The 19,266-nt window shown below is 34.4% G+C and overlaps 1 protein-coding gene across 3 annotated transcripts; it reads right to left on the minus strand.

Moving 5' to 3' along the window:
- Positions 1–310: 310 nt before the first annotated feature.
- On the minus strand, positions 311–14,945 carry LOC105677456 (T-box transcription factor TBX3-like). Of its 3 annotated transcripts, XM_067348827.1 has the most exons (8): positions 14,466–14,945; positions 14,184–14,237; positions 13,384–13,791; positions 10,277–13,141; positions 8,928–9,081; positions 4,663–4,966; positions 2,209–2,355; positions 311–1,633 (listed from the first exon to the last, which is right to left on the minus strand). In XM_067348827.1, the coding sequence occupies exons 4-8, from the start codon at positions 10,413–10,415 to the stop codon at positions 1,130–1,132; spliced, it is 1,248 nt and encodes a 415-aa protein (XP_067204928.1). In that variant the 5' UTR covers positions 10,416–13,141; positions 13,384–13,791; positions 14,184–14,237; positions 14,466–14,945; the 3' UTR covers positions 311–1,129. The 3 variants fall into 3 exon arrangements, with proteins under 3 accessions (XP_067204928.1, XP_012231497.1, XP_067204927.1); XM_012376074.2 differs by having other exon boundaries at positions 10,277–13,791; XM_067348826.1 differs by having other exon boundaries at positions 10,277–13,791; positions 14,174–14,237.
- Between the last annotated feature and the right edge of the window lie 4,321 nt (positions 14,946–19,266).

Here is a 19,266-nt window from a genome sequence, read left to right on the forward strand (position 1 = left end):
TTTTCATTTCAAGCCGGCGTCCCGCTGATCCTTGTAGAAGTCTCTTGAGATCTCGGATGAGCCGACACGATCGTCAGAATAGGCGACAAACAGGCGCGCCACACTCTCTGAGTGTCTTACAATGGTATATCGGTGCAGATAGCGTGCTTAAATCGGCGCGACAGACATAGGAGGTCGTCTCGCAAAAAAGATATAAGAAAAAAAATTTATTATATCTTAAAAGGGAGAGAACTGTCGCGAAAAAGCCAAATATTAAGTATTATTTCATGTTACTCGAATAATTGTAACTCAGTATAAATAATCATTCAAATCAGTACAAAAAAATTTATTCAAAATTATTAAACATACTTATTGGAAATATAAAAATATGCGGACCTTTCAGAAATCAAGCTAATTAACTCGATGAAGTAAAAAGTAGAAAAAATTAATAATTTCACACTGATGCTAAAATTAAGAAGTTTACAAAAAGTGGAGTCGATCAGTTTGATTTCTGATAACACTGTGACACATTACATTATTTTATGTTAGAGTTATGGATAAAAAATAGAAAAAATAAGAAAAATTAAACGAATAAGACACTCGGTAATGCCATTCTATTCATAGAGAAGAATAAAATTCTTTGGCTGTAAAGGTAGCATACGGTATCAACTGGTATCAAAATATGATTTTTGGTCATATTGCATATATGTGTAGATATGTATATGTCTATATATATATATATATATTTCTTTGGTAATTAAATATACAATAATAATATACATGACGCAATAGTAAAAGAGACATATACAAGTCTAACACAAATTATCACAAATATGAGCTCTATCGACAAGTTTATTTATGAGTTTACATTGTAAGCTACTCGTAAAATTAATCAGGAAACAATCTGTAAGAGGTAGGGAAAAAATTACGAAGCTGGGATTTGGAGTTGGGACCCTTCGTTCCACGCACCTAACACTTAACCTTCTGCCCCACGACACTGCTCTTACAATTGTTCTGATTCCCTGTTTCTAACCTAACGTGGTTTCGCGGTTCTATAAATTCTAAAGATTCTTCTCTTCAGCATCGACGAAAGTAATTTTATTTTGTTTCAAAAAAATTGCGCGTAGAAAATTTTTAAAGCAAAATAAAATTATTTTCTTGATAAATTCATATGGAGCATCGAGGGGTAGTAATTCAAGTTCGGTTGCTGTAAGAAGATTTGGGGAAGCCTGGGAACGCAAGTAGGGTACCAACAATTGTACGGTGATATTTGTAATAATGGCAATGTTTCCGTTGCTGTCGGCTGGTCGGAAGATGGTGAATTCAACCAGGGCCTGTGAAAGCGTATAGGTGTTTCGTTATTATTATCTTCCTCCCTTAAAGGCGATTCATGGTTCGTAGTTATCGATGTTGACCGGTATCGCTTCACGGTATTGCAGGCATCGTCGTCTGAAATTCGGCTCTCGGAACTCTCCTGCAAGCCGTCTAAGCTGCTCTCGCAGTGAGAATTCGACTCGGCCGATTCGAAAGAGGAATTCTGATCGTCCTTCCTCTCGAGATCCTGATACTTGCGCTTGCATCGCGACCGTCCCACATCGGTAAATCCCTTCGCGAACGGATTGTTGTCAATCTTTAACTGCGTGATATTTTTATTCTAAGGAAGTACAAAATAATAATAATTAATCACATGTAAATAAAGTGTGGCAGAGTGTTTACGGCCGCTTGTATGATTATTATTACTGATTATAATCTTAGCAAACTGAAGAGAGTCCGAAAATTAGGCTAAAACGGTTCTATATGTAAATCATTATTCTATATTAATTTGTAATGCATTTTTCTCGGCACGACACGTTTTAATTGTTGCTTTAATTAATTAATTAATTATTAATTAATTAATTAAATTCTTATAATTCTTTTTTCATTAGCTTTCTGTTAATACAATTACTATAAAAAAACAACATAAACTTTGCATTTCGGAAAAAGGTATTTTTAATAAAAATAAATAAAAAATATATAAAAATTCAATTAAATAACTTAAAATTATATCTCTTCGTAATGTAAATGCTACAAATCCGAGAAAGAATTTTTATACTGACTTTGATTCATTTTAAAGAAGGATTTCTGATCTTTTCTATATTTACTTTGACTTATTTTAAAAAAGGACTTTTGATCTTTTGTATATCTACTTTTCAGGACATTCTTCAGATAGATTATGGTTGTGTTTTTTACCTGATACGCTGTTACGGCAATAAAAGTAGTTTCGTTAAAAGTAAATGATGCAGCTGGATGAGAAAAGAGTTCGGTAAGAGTCTCTGCATTGTTACAACGAATTATCCGAATCGTAGGAATGTACTTGTGCATCGATGTTAACAGCACCTGTAATACAAATATATATCTGTTCTAAATATAAATGAAATTCTATATACAAAGAAAATATATAGCTTTAAAAAATATGAGCACATGATAATTCAAGATAAAATGTAAGAAATAAAATAACATATGTTATACGATAAAATATCATTAAAATCGAGACAGGCAATTTTGAAAATTAAATTGATGCGTATTTATTATGCGATTTCTCGTGCAAATCCAAAAATGTCAAAATTTTATGACAAACATAGGCTGTACCGTTATTTGCAAATAAGCTAACTATTTTTTGTTTTTGTATTTTCAGATGTAAATACGAAAAAGGAAAGATCGCTATTACGCAGCGTGCATCGAAAGTGAAAGATGATCCCCGACGCATGAAAAGACTCTTTCTGTTAGCTGCGGCGGAGCGCCGGGAATTTTATTAAATTCGTAATTAGTTTGAGGAACCCGGGTAAAAGGGCGCCGCTTCTTTGAGATAAGTTGGCGCCTTACTAAAAAGGCCGACCATAGACACAGACGCGATTCCCGAAAACCAGACTGGTCCTGCAACCTTCTCAGAATCGTTGTCTCCAATACTACCAGAAAAATCTCGTACGAATCTAGAGCGATGCACCGTATCTTCAACGTTTGATCTGGCGTTAACAATTACGATAAATTCGATCGCATTTTTTTTATGCGCGGCATATATTTTTCTCGATACTTAAACTTCTCTTTAGCAAATTAATATCGTGTAAATTATTAAAATTAAATAATTTAAATATATTTGTTTTATAAAAAAACAATAATAATATAATAAATTTTAATTAATCAACTTTTTATTACGAAAAATGTTTCAGATTTCTTTCGACACTTTTGTGGATTTAAATCAATTTTATGTTTGATAAGTAGTTAAAAAAGCATCAATTACATTTTCTAATATTAAGCATTATATATTTTGATAATTGGACTTCAAAAAATCAATTTTATTTTAAATCACATAGCTAAGAAGTCAAGTTTTGTCCTGAAAGTTCAATATTGATTAGACACAACTAAAAATCTATCGATAGTTTGCTAACAGTATTCTACTTTATGTAAACTATCGATTTTTAGATTAAATCTCTTTAGACCAATAAAATTTCAAGTATCTTTCGTATTGAAAGAAAAAAGGTGACAAAACTGAGATAACCGCATGACAATGTAACAAATCCTTTATTTACTACTGGTATGTTTGAGGATTAGTGTTTGAGGCACGTGTTTCATGCATGAATCGACTCGAATAAATATAACGAGAAGCGAAAGAACCGCCGCAATTTTCCCCCGTGCTTTTCGCGTCGACAAAAGCTGAGGTGGACTATAAAGCGACGTTCTTAGCACCGGCGGCGATTACTTTGACGGCGGCGAGTCTTGTCGGCTCGTAAACAAACGAAGCTTACTCATTGCGGCCGAAGAAGGACGTATATCGATTACAGGGCGTTGTAGAGCGCGATAATCTTCCTTTTTCGCGGCATCGATCGGCGGCACCGTTTTGAGTAGCTTAAGTCTCGCTCGAAAATGTGTCCGTCGTCGATCTTTTCACGGCGAGATTCTAATCCACAAACACCAAAGGCACCGCCCGAGCCGATTTTGTGGGAGGCTAGTTCAGATTACCCGCAGAAATTTCGCAGCACTCGGAAACGTGATGTACGAACGACACGCAGACTCCTGTTCGTGTGAATAGTTACCGAAGCTACATTCATCTTTGCAATCGTGTGAAGCACGATTCTGTTTCTTGCAGCAAATGTGACGTTATCAATTTTAAATTTTTAACACTCGCGATTATTATAAATTATTATAACTGCGAAATAAAATTGTGTCAGTAATTACGAAAGTGACCTAAGTAAAAAGGCAAAGAAATTTAATTTATTACTGGCATAATTATAGTTAGAAATTACAAAAGCACGATTTTTACAATTTTAGCATAAATTAAAGCATAAATTAAAGCACTGCTGCAACAGTGCTTTTTATTTTAATTGCTTATTCTACAAGTATATCTGTTATTATCATCATGTGGTGCATTATCTCCACTAAAGTATTTCAGAACATTTTATATATTCAGAACATTCTATAGATACTGTGGAAGAAAAAGATTTTTTTGAGATGCGAGATTGAGTGAAAACAGAAAACGAAAAAACTAGATAAGAATAGACGAAAGAAGAAAAACAAGTTAACTAATTCTATTCTTTCTTTTCTGTCTTGTCTTTTGTAATTTTATCTAAGGTTACAGATGTCAAAACATTCGAACTCGTATCAACGGCTCCAACCGACTCATTATATAGTTGCAATCGTGAAACATACGTGATTACGCTCGACGACATTGTTCGTGAGCTTTAGTTTGGTGAAGCTGATTGTATTCTTCATCCAGTAATCGCCCATGGCAGGTCCGTCGGGGTGCATGTAGATCCTGCGGTCGAAGCGCGGCTGGGGTTCCGCCGGCCCGGCGTAGCTCCAACCTCCGATATCGCTCCTTCCATCCTGACCCGCGCTGTTTCTGCAATATTTGTACCGTCGACTGCACGCCGGTTGAATCTCCAAGACGATGTAGTAACGCTCGTGCTTCTCCAAACCGCTGACGATCAACTGGATGGACGGATACATGCGTCTAAACAGAACATTGTTGCATGTTAAAACAACACGTGCAAAAATCTTGGAAATCTTTTTCTCATAGAAAAAAAAACATAAACCGAAGCAAAAGAGACAATTGCTTGAATGAAAAAGAACAAGAATCGTGACAACGCGATTTGCAATTCGTGATAAACAAATCGTGTCCATATTTTAACAGGTATAAAAAAAAAATTGCATTGCTACTCGCGCGAGGTGTATTTTACACCTCTTTTTGTTGCAACACATGTTCAAATATAAATATATGTCTTTTTTGTAAAATTAAACGCTTTCATATTAAACTTGAAGAAATACAAAAGCGCTGCATTAACAAAAAATTGTTATAACGAATTAATTCGCGGAATTTCAACGCGTCTGAAATGTTTTTTACTTAGTGACAGTGAGTTAAACTAACTCCTATGACTCAGATTTCATAACTTAGATGCATTTGAAAAAGGTCTAACAACTATTATCTTTCTCAATAATAAGGGTTGACCTGTTTTGAAAATTCTTTTTGTACAGGTAGTCTTCACGAAATAAGCCTGAAAAGTATAAGCAATAAAGACGAAGCACCAAGCTTAGACGGATAATATTTTACTTTGCTAAGTTGTTACTCATCAGCATTTTTCAAGAGATCTAACATCCTAAATTCCTAGTCGTGAAATCACTAAGCATCAACGTCTGACCGTCTAATTGTGGTTTTCTCGCATTTTCCACATTCCATGTTTGCATTTTCCTATCGTATCAAGCAAACAAGTTAAAAGGCTTTGCTTTGCTCATCTCGTGCTATTTGTGCTTTAAAATCCACAACATATAATTAAAACTTGACAATTCCTTATTTCCAATATTTTATTACATAATTATTTTTTATGTAAAAAATGATTAATTGTTATAAAATTGATCAGCGTGTTATTAATATTGAAAAACACTTGACAATCGTTGAAAGAAATAACTTTTTTGTAATTTTTGAATTTACGATTTTTTCGTAACCTTATGAAATTTGGTTGTGCGATAGTTGTGAATTGACAACAAAATTATACAAAATTAATCCCGGCGTGAGAGTGTGTTAACGCCATTGCAAACTCGCGTCGCGCGATAAAAATTAGTCGCCGAAGAAGCTGCTTGTACTTACGAGTCGATAAGATAACAGATTTATAGCAGCCGGTGAACACGCATTAATGACACGAGCTGCGCATCGAATGCAGGAGGGTTCGGCAGTCGCGTGGTCTATGAGCATCTGTTTTTCATCTTCGGAAAGATTTGCGTGTAATAATTATATCGGCGCACAGATTTAAAGTGCACGAGCATGAATGATTTTTGTGTTATTCACAAGTATCGTGTGCTGTCACACATATTTTTCGCTTCGCTCTTTGATCGCATTGTCGAGAGAACTAAAGTTGTCATGGCTGTTCGAAAATGCTACTTTTAAAATGAAAAAAGAACACGCAAGCGTTGAAATAAGAGTCGAAAAACGGACCGACTGTAGACGGATGGAGAGCGTGTTGCGCTAATACCAATTGTGCGAGCGAGTTCGCAAGATCTGCATAAAAGAAAACAGAAAGCACGTGGTAGACACGTGTTAAGATTCATAAGCCGGAAGGCACGTACGAAACGACTCACCAACAGCATCTTCGCCCAGCTATTGTCACGCCACGCCTAAGTCTGGACGAATAGAAGCATAAACATGTGTCGAATTTTTTTGTTCTCAGATCATTCCTTTACGATGCGCTAGCTCGTTAGAAGTACGATCGATGGTCACTTTACGTCGTCGACGAGACTTTAGGTGGTCTTGTAATAAGATATTCTGTGAGATTGATGTATAACCGAATATGTAGACTTTTTTTTTGGTGAAAGATATAGAATTTCGATAGACAAACGCGCAATAACTGTTTCTGAATCTTATTTTTCTTTCGCCCACGCGACAGTAATACGAAATCATAACACGTGACATCGCCGTGTCGCGTTATCTGCTTAAAAGTCGCGAGAAATTCTACGTATGTCTATCTCGAATGATTATCGCTCCGATCAACTGATCGCTTCCGGCAAGAAACCGGTCATCCGGCGGATGCAATCCGTGCTTCGCCAACCTCTTTTCTATATATATATATAGTGCATCGATTATGCATTTTTCGCTTCTGAAAACAAAATCTGAAAACGAAATGACTAAAAATCGTGTAGCGGTTGAGTTATGACGGTAAGAAGATAAACTCTGATGATTGTGTTATTCTTTTGACCACCTACAGCGAAGCTAATCGCATTATCGTCCCTTCGATATTTCCATCCGCATAAAGAATCCTTATTACATATGGTTACTGCAGAAATATGCGTCGAAAGTAACGTTTCCGATACTGCGATATTTTTACAATATCAATCTTTTATACGGAGATGCGAGAATGTGCCATGTCATTTCGTGAAATTCGTCATATTAAAAAAATTCGATGATTCAATCGCACTATAAAAATTTTGAAACAAATGGATCGAGACACGCATTCTAATGTTTGTATTTTCCTAAATATAATTTTTAAATACACAATTTTTGTGTAAAAATAAAAAAATTTTAATGTATAAATAAATATAAGATAATCGCATCCAATGCGATTTTTTGTTATAGAAATTTATAAATTTTTATCAAAATATCTATTTAATATATTTGTATTAATATAATTTAATAAATTTATAATTATATAATTATAATTTAATATATTTATTTAATTATAAATTTTTAATTTATTATTAAAAAAATCATTCTTTTTTTAGATAATGATATCTCTTAATATACATATTAAAGTTTAATGTATTAATAATTAAATTTTAATGTACCAAAAGATATCATCATTATCTAAAAAAGAAGAATAATTAAATTAATAATTAAATTTTAATGTTACTAGGACATATATGCGCGCGTTACACGCGCGCCTTTTCTCTTCTGCTCTTTCCTTTTAATTTATTCAAACATTTTAAACTTATCAGACACTAAACAGCTATTAAAATAAAGCCGTCAAAATACAAAATGTAATTAACAAATGCAATTATCTTGATAACAACCGATCGATAATAAATCGATAATAAATAATATCGTCTAGGCGAATGGTCTTGGCAATTAACAAATGGAATCGATAACCGTTGCAATGGCAACGAAAAGAGGCTTAAAAAAATAAATAGTACTTATGATAAAAATATCTCTAGGTTTAAGATATATTATTGAAAAAAGAAAAGATTATTTTCAGAGAGAGATATTAACTTACACCTAACCCAAAAATGTTAAGAAAGAACAATGTGTCCGGGTGTGTTAAGTGCGTCCCAAATTTTTTGTCTATTCCATTAGAGACTTATATAATCGGAATGGTAGACATTGTAAGTCTATTTCTCTACTGAGGGGCTGATGCGCTTGAAAGAAAAATTTGCGATAAGATAGTGCGGCCTTAGTATTAGCCTTTTTGCAAACAGGTTATTGTTCCGTAAAAATATTGCGACATGCTGGGTTTTTCGGGAACGGCAACTTGGCGCCGTACCGTTCCAGACAGAGGGGATGTGGTCGCATTCGACGTCTAAGATGCACCTCTTACGGGCGCCAAGACGAAGAGCGATCTTGACATTGAAGCGTGTCGAGGAAAAGTCTTGTCGTGCATCCTCAAATTGTAGGTAGGCGCCAACTGCATATTTGACCGGGCGCCGCTTAGACGCGTCAAAATCGACGCGTAAAAGAATAAAACGGCGTGATAATCATTAATGCATTACAGAGTAATTAACACCCATTATCCTATCGCGCCGAATTATCATCACAATTCCAATTTTTTTATCACATTTTGTGTAATGGGCGCTTGCTTTATCACTTTTCTTTTAGTTTTAAATAACAATAATCAAAGTCTATTATCAAAAATAGTGGTAAGATGTTTATGAATAATGAAGGTTATACATAAAGCTGCATTGCTAAAAATTATCAGGACATAACGTGTACTTACCGGCCAAGTTTCGTGATGATCATTTCGTTCGTCTCGGTGTGGAATTTTTGCCACAAGTTTTCATTTTGCAATTTCACGGTAATTTTATTTTGTAATTTGACATGCCGCAGTGATAAAGGCGATGGAAATGACAATGATACATTCGATTTGTCATCTGCAAATTGAAAGCACATAATTGATACGATTAGTCAACAGAATAAATTTTCCCCAGAACTTGCGACCGCAGATTTAAATTCAGGATCTCATAAAAATCTCAAATATACATTATTTATTCGTAATGGCGCGTTGTTTTTTTGACAATTAAAGAGTTGAAAAAATGGCACACGCTATACCCGAAAAAAATGGTATAATTGTATATAATTGTCATATAAAATATTACATGTTATCAGATCTTTTCATAATTAATTATATATATTTACATCCGACCATATTATACTATTTTTTCTCGGGCTTACACGATGAAATATGAATGCTGACACCTCGATTCTCAAGAGTATATTCGCATGCGGGCGGTGTAAAAAAGGCTTTTGTAAAAAAAAACGACGCTGTGTTTGAGGACGAACAAAAAAGAAAGATAATGACCTCACAGGAATGCAGAACTTTGCGGCCAAAACTGTCGCACGTAAAAATCATCAATCACTGTCGCACTTATCTCACAGGTCAGAACTACAGGCACAATTGCGGACCATCCGATTGTCCGTAAAATGGAAACCGAAACCGGTCTTATAGATGAATAACAATTGTTCGTCGGTCACTAAAAGTCGGCGTCTTTTATCGTTTTCAAACGTTTTTATGCACACTTCGAAAGTGACCGTATTATATGAGTTAATAATTAACTGAATGACCGAAGACCTCTATAATGGTGAGGAAACGTGCGATTTTTCGTTACGGACTAAAATCGAAAAAGGTTTCTTTGCGGGAAGGAAAATATTAACGAAACGAAAGTGAAGCCATAAATTTCATAAAGTATCAGATTTATTAAAGTTGCTGTAAACCGAGCTTTTTGACACCCGCACTGTCAGTTATTAAAACTTATTGAATTATTATTATATATAATTATTCTTCAAATTATGATTTATTAATTTTGAAATTTACAGATTTTTTTCAATCAAAAATTTATTAACTTTTAACAAAAAGTTTAATGCAATAAGCTTTCAATTTTGAAAAAAGTCTATAAAGTGGATTAAAATAGACAGAATAGGAAAGCTGAATCAAGTGATAGATCGCGAATTGCAATGCGACATCAAATCTTAATTTAAAATTTGCATGTCGCGTTAAATTAACATTGCAGATCAAATCTCTTAAAACATCTCTATCGCAGAAGTAAGTAATTGCAAATTTTAACTAACCTGATTTATCGCGCACAGCGATCTGCTGTTGCGTTGGATAGGAGGGCAGCATTGCGTTGAAGGCATTTGCCATGGTCAGATTTGGCCATGGCAAAGGCGGTGGCGATATGTAAGGCATTGTCACGTCAGACACATACATATTTATATCTTAAACAGACGTTCAAAGCGACGCCTTCAAAAATTAATATTTTGAACTGAATCGACAGATTACGTAAAAGAACACGAAACGCTGGAGAATGCTCTTGAAAGACGCGTGACATCCAACTCCTTGCAGTCCTGTATAACAACTGAGGAGATTCCGGACCCTTTAAGGCAGGATAGGAACGGTGCAGCGCGTCCATCGCGATGAACGAGCACGCCGATTCGTGCGTGTCTATTGGTGAACGCATCGCCCTCACGTATCGCCGCACCGCCTACGCAAACCCAATTGGCGGCTTCACGACTCCGACAACAAGTGGGGCTCCGAAATTCGTACTCACTTGTGTGCGACAGAAGATAAGAAGAACGCCGAGAGTGGGGGAAAGGAAGAGTATAATGCGTCATACAAATTATATTTTTTTAATCTCGCTTGGCGCCAAGTATTCTAGCTTTCGTTTTTACTAATAAGTTAGGCTAATTAAGAATTTTTTGTTTATTACGGTAGCAATTACTTTATACTTACAATTAGTAGTAATAGTAGTATACAGGATGATTAGCTTCGAACAAAATTTTGAAAAAGAAAAAATTGTCTTAGAATTTACTCAAGAATTTGACATTTCAAGGACAATAAATTGTCCTGATCACCTTTTATAGCGATTGGGGCTAATAGCAGCCCCCACTGTTACTTAGGTCTTAATGGCTTGCTTGTCTTGAGGTTTATCCTGATAACTCAATCCTGGCGTTAACCGCCGGATTATACAGGTGGTTTGTCCTCACTTTGTTGAGACTCCGTGGAGACAGAGAACTCCAAAATCTTTTTAATGCAAGAGCATACACACAGAAAAATATCATTCTATTGCTAAGAAAAGTAATTACTCGGCTTACTTTTCTTTTTTTAAGTAATAATTATCTTTAATAAAGAATATTTTCTTGATAATAGTCTTAAAATATACTCATCACAAATTTTTGATAAATTCATTATCATATACTCGAAAGAAGTAATTATTTTTTGGTGAAGAATATTATAAAATTGTATCGAAGAAAAGTCAGATTTGGTTAATTTAATAAGCAAATAGAATTCTTTTTCTAATTTAATATTCTTGATTGAAGTATTAAACTTACTGGGATCAAAATATATTTTGAATAAATTTGATGCTTATAATGAACTTACGATAGATTTGCGGATATATGAACTTATAAAATACTTAAAACAAGTAATATTTACTTAAATACAGTATGTATTTTTTTGTGTGTAGATGGCATTTTTTCTGGTCAGCTGAGATAGTATAAGTAAGTTCTAAGTGTCACGATTTCATACTTAAGTATCTTTAATGTAAAATCTTAAATATTCCACACAGCACGCACATCTTAAACACATCCAAAAAACATTTAAAAGCTGTTTAAAAAATAATGTTTTTTTAGGCGTCTTTAAGATGTCTTTAAAATTGTTTCAGATATTTTATGACATTTACGATACTTTTGTCTAACATTATTATGCGGCATTGTTACTTTCACTAATTACAAAATTTTAATCATAAAAAATTAAAATATGTTTGCAAAACTTCTAGTTTTTGTGATTAAAATTTTCAAATAGCGTTGTCGAGAAGTGAATCTCGGAAATTGAAAAGGAAAAAAAATCACAAGTAATTAAATAGTGTTCTGTTGACAACAGGAAACGTCAACTTCATTTGGTAATCTGTGCTTCGTGTAATCATCGTGAACATTTGATAAGTGCACTATGGCTAGCGCGTGTCGAGATTCTTATCACCATTTCCACCAATGACACCGACTCTGCACAGATTTGTATCGCGTGTTCACGCGCGCCTCGTCATACGCTCGCATTTGTAAGGGTTGTGTGTGTACGAGACGGAATACGGAATTGTCGTCGCGAATTACGGAATCCGGCAGGCAGACAGACGAGCGTTAATGGTTTGTTCTCGAGTTGAAATAAAGGGAGGAGAAGATAAAATCACACAACGGACACGTTGGCATTTCTCGCGTTGCTTTGAAGAATTTTAGAAACTTTTCATGGCTAATAATTTTTTAAATAAGTACACTAAAATAATATTATAGAAAAAATGATACCCATGTAAACCGACAGATAGAAAAATTGATTTTCTGTCTGGTCTGGAAAACAAAAATTATTATTTATACAAAATTATAATATCAAGGCTCTTACGATAAATATCACATAAAGAAGTAAAAGGAAAATGAGCCAATGTCGGTTATTTGTACATATTTTTTGAAATTTAAGCTTGAGTACAAACGTTTCTGCCTACACGGAGAAAATTTTATATCAAAAATTACTATGTACGGTAGTAGCCGCGGACCATGAAAAAATTATAAAAATTTTTACTATGTTTTTCACATGTGAAACATAGTAAAAATTTTCGGTCCACGGCTTCATGGTCCGCGGTTACTGCCGTACATAGTAATTGTTTATATAAAATATCCTTCGTGTAGATAAGGCTTTCAGGCCTTAGCAAGACCACTAAAAAGAAAATATTTACAAAACGCTCTAAAAAGAAAATATCTACAAAATGCACTAGAAAGAAAATATCTACAAAACGCATGATAAATGTAACTTAAAACTCGTTTCCTGTTCTTCGCTCACACGCGATAATTTCCTGTATGGCGACGATTGCACCGGTTATTTGTCGACGTGAAAAATTGCGGGCGGCTAAATAAGAGAAGATTCAAGTGCGAGACGTTGCAAGTGTTAGAACTCTGAAACAAACGTGTCGGAAAATAGAGTAATCTAAATAATAATACGATCATCCTACGCACGCAAGAATGAAGTAAAGTCTAAACCGTTCCAGTTTTATGTATTTTCAATGATTAAAGCTCGGCTAAAATATTATTATCAAATAATTGCATCAAAATATAATTTTCATAAGAGCAATGTAAAGTGAATTCAATTGCGGACTGCATTCGGAAAAACTACGGTGCGTAAAATTGTATCAGTTCACCTCAGGATTTGAAGGATTCATCGCGCACATTGTTTTAACGATGAACGACCGAATACGACAGCGGCAACAGGTAGCCGCGCGTGCCGCGGCGTCACGTAATTGCGCTCGGGACGAGTGTGCAAACTAATTTTACACATTTGTCGCGACCGACGGTCCAGGATGTTTATTTTTCTCTCCAAGAAACCTCGAGAAACCAGTGTGCTACCGGGCGGAGCACTTGTAGGAACGCTTCCTCGTAGAACGGCGTGCACCAACAGTGGTAGTCGGGGATTCAAAGTGTAAACAGCAGAAGAAGAAGCACATTTCCTCTCGTAGTGCGGAACGACACATGCGACTGAAGTTTTGTTTCGGAATGGCCACTTCGCCTTGACTGTTTGTACATTCGGATGTGAGTTTTCCCTGATAGCACTGAAAGGTTTTAGTTATGTTACAGTAACATTACAAAGAAACCTTGAAACTGTTCCATTTATGTTGCAAAAGGTCTCTGCAAGGTTATAACAACGTCAAAATGTCCGCATTGATTACATTTGCAACATTGCAAAAACATGTCAAGAAGCCTTCCAGAAATATTTCTGAAATGTTATCCAAAATGTTTCTGAAATATCTCGGAAAGATTGTTGTAATATCAAAATGTCCGCTTTAATTTCAGTTGCAACATTGCAGAAACCTCTCAGGAATATATGTGATATGAATACAATTGTCATTATGAACATTGAAACTTTATTTAAAAAAAACGATATAAATATATCTTATTATAATACTTATTATAATACTTAGAATAAAGATTAACTCTATACTACTCTGTAGTTGCAGATCCTTCCTTATCGGAGGCAATGATAGGGTTCTGATTTTTGCTGAAAATAAGAAAGTGGTTAAAACGAACATTTTACATTACAGCATAGTAAAAATAATAATAAAATAATCTAAAAAAATAAAATAAAATAGTTTATTATATTAATATTTACATTTAAATATTTTTATATATTAAGAATTAAATTATAATGCTTGCTTTTATACAATTTTAAAACAATTTTCTTATACACGAGGAGGGAAATATAATATATTAAATTGTTTAAACATACCTTTTCGTTTGACAACTTATCTTCTTGTTCTTCGTGCACTAAATGTTAAAAAATATTTGCGCCAGTAATATCATTGATAATAACACTGATAATAATCCGGTAGCATGCGATAGCACACCGTGTGAGCGCGATCGCGTATTTATCGCGATTATCAATTTTTTAATAAATAATCGTCGTAGCTAGGATACACAAATAATTGCACTCTGAGAAGTCTCAGAAACCTTTCGAAATCTTTAATTTTGTAATGTTACAAAATATTACATTGAAGAGACATTTCAATTGTAAAGTTTCCATCCAGTACATTGCAGAAACATTTCAAATTTAATGTTTCAATAATGAATGTCTCAGAAATATAACAAATGTAATGATATACACAGGGTCGAATGTACGATTTTGTGGCCCCTAAGCTATGACCTTAAGGAGGCCCCCATCTTATTAACAAAAAATATATTTTTTTAAATCTTTTCTATACTAAGGAGGCCCCTTTATAATGTGAGGCCCTAAGCTGTAGCTTATCTAGCTTATATGTAGATCCGACACTGGATATACAATTATTACTATACAATTGAGATGCTTGTATATCTCTGTAACGTAACTGAATTTTTCGTGTATCAGAATTGTCAAATGAGTCACTTGGAATAAGAGTATATCTTCGCGTAGGAAGATATACTCTTATAGATATATTCTTAAAGATATATTATTATGAGCTTGAACAAATATCTTATCTCAGAATTCTGATGTATTTTACATTCCGTTTTGTATCTAGAAAAAGTATTTAAAAATGTTAAAAAATGAAGATTTATTATAAATGTTGACTGCTTCGGCCAATAAAATTAAGCCAGTCGCCAGAGACATAAAATCAAGTTAAACAGGAAATAATTCCCAAAAGGCTGTTTATTGTTTTAAATGCTTATTTAGGTGTATAATATTATAGATTTCATTTTGCGTCCACGATTTCAGAGCGGAAGATAGTAATATAAGCTGAAATATGTATGATTTTTCTCTTTTCGTGCTATATCAAGAAACTATACCAAGAAATTCGTAAAAGTCGTAGAATACTTTTATTTTCTCTATTTTTGGACAAATAATATGATACCAAACGGAGCTCTGTGCGACAAATAGTTTCGAAGATACAACGGTTTAAAGTTTGAAAAAAATAAGTTAAAAATCACTTGAAAATGTCAACTTTTTATATTTTGCCTCCGCAAACATTTCCGACGTCTCGAGCGAGGAAAGTGCATAGGACATTATTGTAAGTAAACTTTATGACAAAAAAAATGCGACTATGAGGAGCTATTTGCGATTAACAGAATCGAAGATATGAAGTCGTAAAGTTGGGTCCAAAATCGTTTTTTTAAATATCCATTGTTTATCAGGTAAATAATTGGTGTCATATTATTTGTCTGAAAATAGAGAAAATAAAAGTATTCTACGACTTTTACAAATTTCTCCATAGTTTCGTAGATATAGCACAAAAAGTGAAAAATTATACATATTTCAGCATATATTACTATCTTCCGCTCTGAAATCGTGGACGCAAAATGAAACCTATAATATTTACCTAAATAAGGCACCTAAATAAAGCATTTAAAACAGCATTTTAGGAATTGTTTCTTGCTTAATGTCTCTGGGTAGCTAGGGTGTCCCAAGTAATTTGATAAAGAAATTCTTTAACACATCCTACATAGCACTCCATCGTATAAATATCAAGCTAAAAACTTGTTACACGAGATTATCACAATCCTCCACTGTATGTCCGTCACAGCTCCCAAGTAATATTATATACAACCTATCACATATGACAAAGGTGAATGTAGCTGTATTTAATACCAGTTACATATAAGCCTAATTTATAACGAACATAGCACTATTTATATGGCGTTACCTATATATCTACTGTAGAATATATGTAACAGAATTTAATATCAGCTACCTATAAGTCTACTTTAGAACTAAGGTAGCACTATACAGGTCGCGCATATACAACATATTATGAATGTATTATGTATCCTCTTTATAAATTTTGCCTCAGATGAAAAATACTTCCGCTGCGCCTGTTCTATTGCAATATATTATACTCTTCAATTATTTAATGTCTACCGTTTCACGTAAGAGTACGTAAGATATCAGTGAAGCATAAGACACTGATATTTTTTTCTATCTACCACTAAAAATAGAATATGACTCCCTAAATTTCTTAGAACTGAAATTTCATTCCAAGCGAGTGGATATTCACTTTAAGCGATAGTGAAAATACTGCCACTCGTAAATAGTAAAAATTTACTTTTCACAAAAGTGATTGTTTAACTCTAACGTAGAGTAATGTATTATAGTAACGTGTACTTAGTACACGTGTAAAGTTAACCCGTAACGTAGAGTAATGTATTACTCGCTACACGTCGCATGTAGCATCCCACACAGCACAAAACATTCTATGACATCTTAGAGATATCTCAACGTCCTGAGGTTACCTCAGAGATGGCTTCAGGTAACCCCTTGCAGGTAAGATGTCATAGAATGTTTTGTACTGTGTGGGATGTTACCTTAGTGTGAAAGCTGATTAAGTCTCCTTTATCAAAATTTATTTATTATATATTTATTTTTAATAAATTTTAATAAATTTTTTAAAATTTAAATAAATAGGAAGAAGGATCTACTCATAGGGCTTGTTCGTTTTAGCTACACTGGGGCTGCTCTGGGTCTGCTCTACACAGGATAATACAGAACAGATAAATAGTTTGTCCTGTATTATCTTGTTTAGAGCAGACCCAGAGCTGCCCCAGTGCAGCTAAAACGAACAAGCCCATAATCAGATAGTGTTGCTCCTAACGCTTGGCGGCGCTGGCCCTAGCGGCTGCGGCGCGCGCGGTAAAGAAAGGAAAGGAGGCGTATATCGCGGAACTCGGCTGAAATGTTCAACTAATTCCGAGCACTGTCATAAATTATTAATTATTATTAAATCAATAAAAAAAAAACAGAGATGGATCTGTTGAATAGGATGAAGGCATCGGCAAAGCGTTTGTTTTAAAATTACGCGCATTTCATTCACTCTTCATGTGAATGAAATATTCACTCCACACTGCATAGAGTGAAAATATTCACTCTACAAAATAAAGTACACGTGTTGCAGAGTGAAAAATTCACTCTACAACAAAAAGAGAGAGAATTAACTCCGTATAAATGAAAAGTCACTCTAACTCGAGTGACACGACCAGTCACTTAATTTTTCGAGTGCGTTATTACTCTAAGAAATTTAGAGAGTACAAAATAACCAATAATAGCTGTGCTATCTGGGAATATTGATTGAGATATCCAGCAGATTTTCTATTGAACCTTTTGCGATTGTTACAAATTATACGATCCAATACGATTAGATATTATGTATAGTTCTATGTACTATGTATGATCCAATATATGTCATTTCTTATTTCTATTTGTTAAATAAAAAATGACATATATTGGATTATACATACGAGGGGTGTTTGATAAGTCAGTGACTTTGATAAGAGATGATGCTCAGATCGCAAGTTTGATATTAATTTTAACATTTGTCACTAGTTGTAGGTATACACACAAAGTTTCAAGTAGATCTGTCAAATAGTAAATTTTTAACAGAGTTTGAAAGCAGATAAGTTTGTGTTTTTTTGCTGCAATGGAAAAAAGTGAATTTCGTGTGTTGATAAAGCACTATTTTTTGCGTGGAAAAACCATTAAAGAAACTGAAGAAAAGCTAAAAAGTATTATGGGGACTCTGCTCCGTCGCATGGAATGATTCACAAGTGGTTTACTGAATTTCGTTGCGGTCGTACGAGCACGAATAATGCTGAGCGCCCAGGACGTGCGAATGAGATCACAACTGAAGAGATGTTCAATAAAGTCCATGATATCATATTGAACGACCGCCGAATGAAGATACGCGAGATAGCCAAGATGGTAAACATCTCAGACGAACGTGTATTTAATATCCTGCACGAATATTTGAATATGAAAAAGCTATCGGCAAGATGGGTGCCGCGTTTGCTGTTCCACCACGACAATGCACCGGCTCACTCGTCTGCAATTGCAACGGCCAAATTGGTTGAATTGCGATACGAACTGCTTCCTCATCCACCTTATTCTCCAGATTTGGCTCCCTGCGACTTCTTTCTGTTTCCAAACATGAAGAAATGGCTCGGTGGAAAAAGATTCGCATCGAACGAGGAGGTCATCACTGAAATAGATGCTTATTTTGCAGAATTCGAGAAATCGTACTTTTTGGAAGGCTTAAAGAAGTTGGAAAATCATTGGGCAAAATGTATCCAGCTAAAAGGAGACTATGTTGAAAAATAAATCAAATTTTGGTAAAAAAAATTCTTTTATTTCAAAGTCACTGGCTTATCAAACACCCATTAGATATACAGGGTGATTCAAAATAACCTGATGTCCTTGCAATGCCATATTCTTGAGCGAATTCTGAGACGATTTTTCCTTTTACAAAATTTTGTCCGAAGCTTAATTTTCGAGTTATAATTGAAAACAGATAGCAACTTACAAGTTCGGTACAACGGGCAGGCAGGGCGGCAACGTATAATGAGACTGTCAAGTGTTTACTATCGTCTTATGACGCATTGCACCGTCCCATCAGGTTATTTAGATATATATATATATATCTAATCGTATTGGAAAAAAATTTTCCAACATGTGTTTCATGTGATAAAAAAGCGCTAATGAGGCAACGCTAATCTTTTTTTATTTCGCTAGAGAATACACACAGCGGCTTTCGGTGTAAAAAAGAAAGTACGAACGTATTATTGAAAATTCA

The sequence above is a fragment of the Linepithema humile genome, chromosome 2 (genome assembly GCF_040581485.1).
Source record: "Linepithema humile isolate Giens D197 chromosome 2, Lhum_UNIL_v1.0, whole genome shotgun sequence".
Taxonomy (NCBI): Eukaryota; Metazoa; Arthropoda; class Insecta; order Hymenoptera; family Formicidae; genus Linepithema; species Linepithema humile.

Coding starts and splice junctions, on each gene's coding strand:
- LOC105677456 (XM_067348827.1), bottom strand. CDS start 10,415: ATGTATGTGTCTGACGTGACAATGCCTTACATATCGCCACCGCCTTTG. Junction 2,356..4,662: donor ATGTCGTCGAGCGTAATCAC/GTATGTTTCACG, acceptor TTTGTATTACAG/GTGCTGTTAACATCGATGCA. Junction 1,634..2,208: donor TTGCCGTAACAGCGTATCAG/GTAAAAAACACA, acceptor GTACTTCCTTAG/AATAAAAATATCACGCAGTT.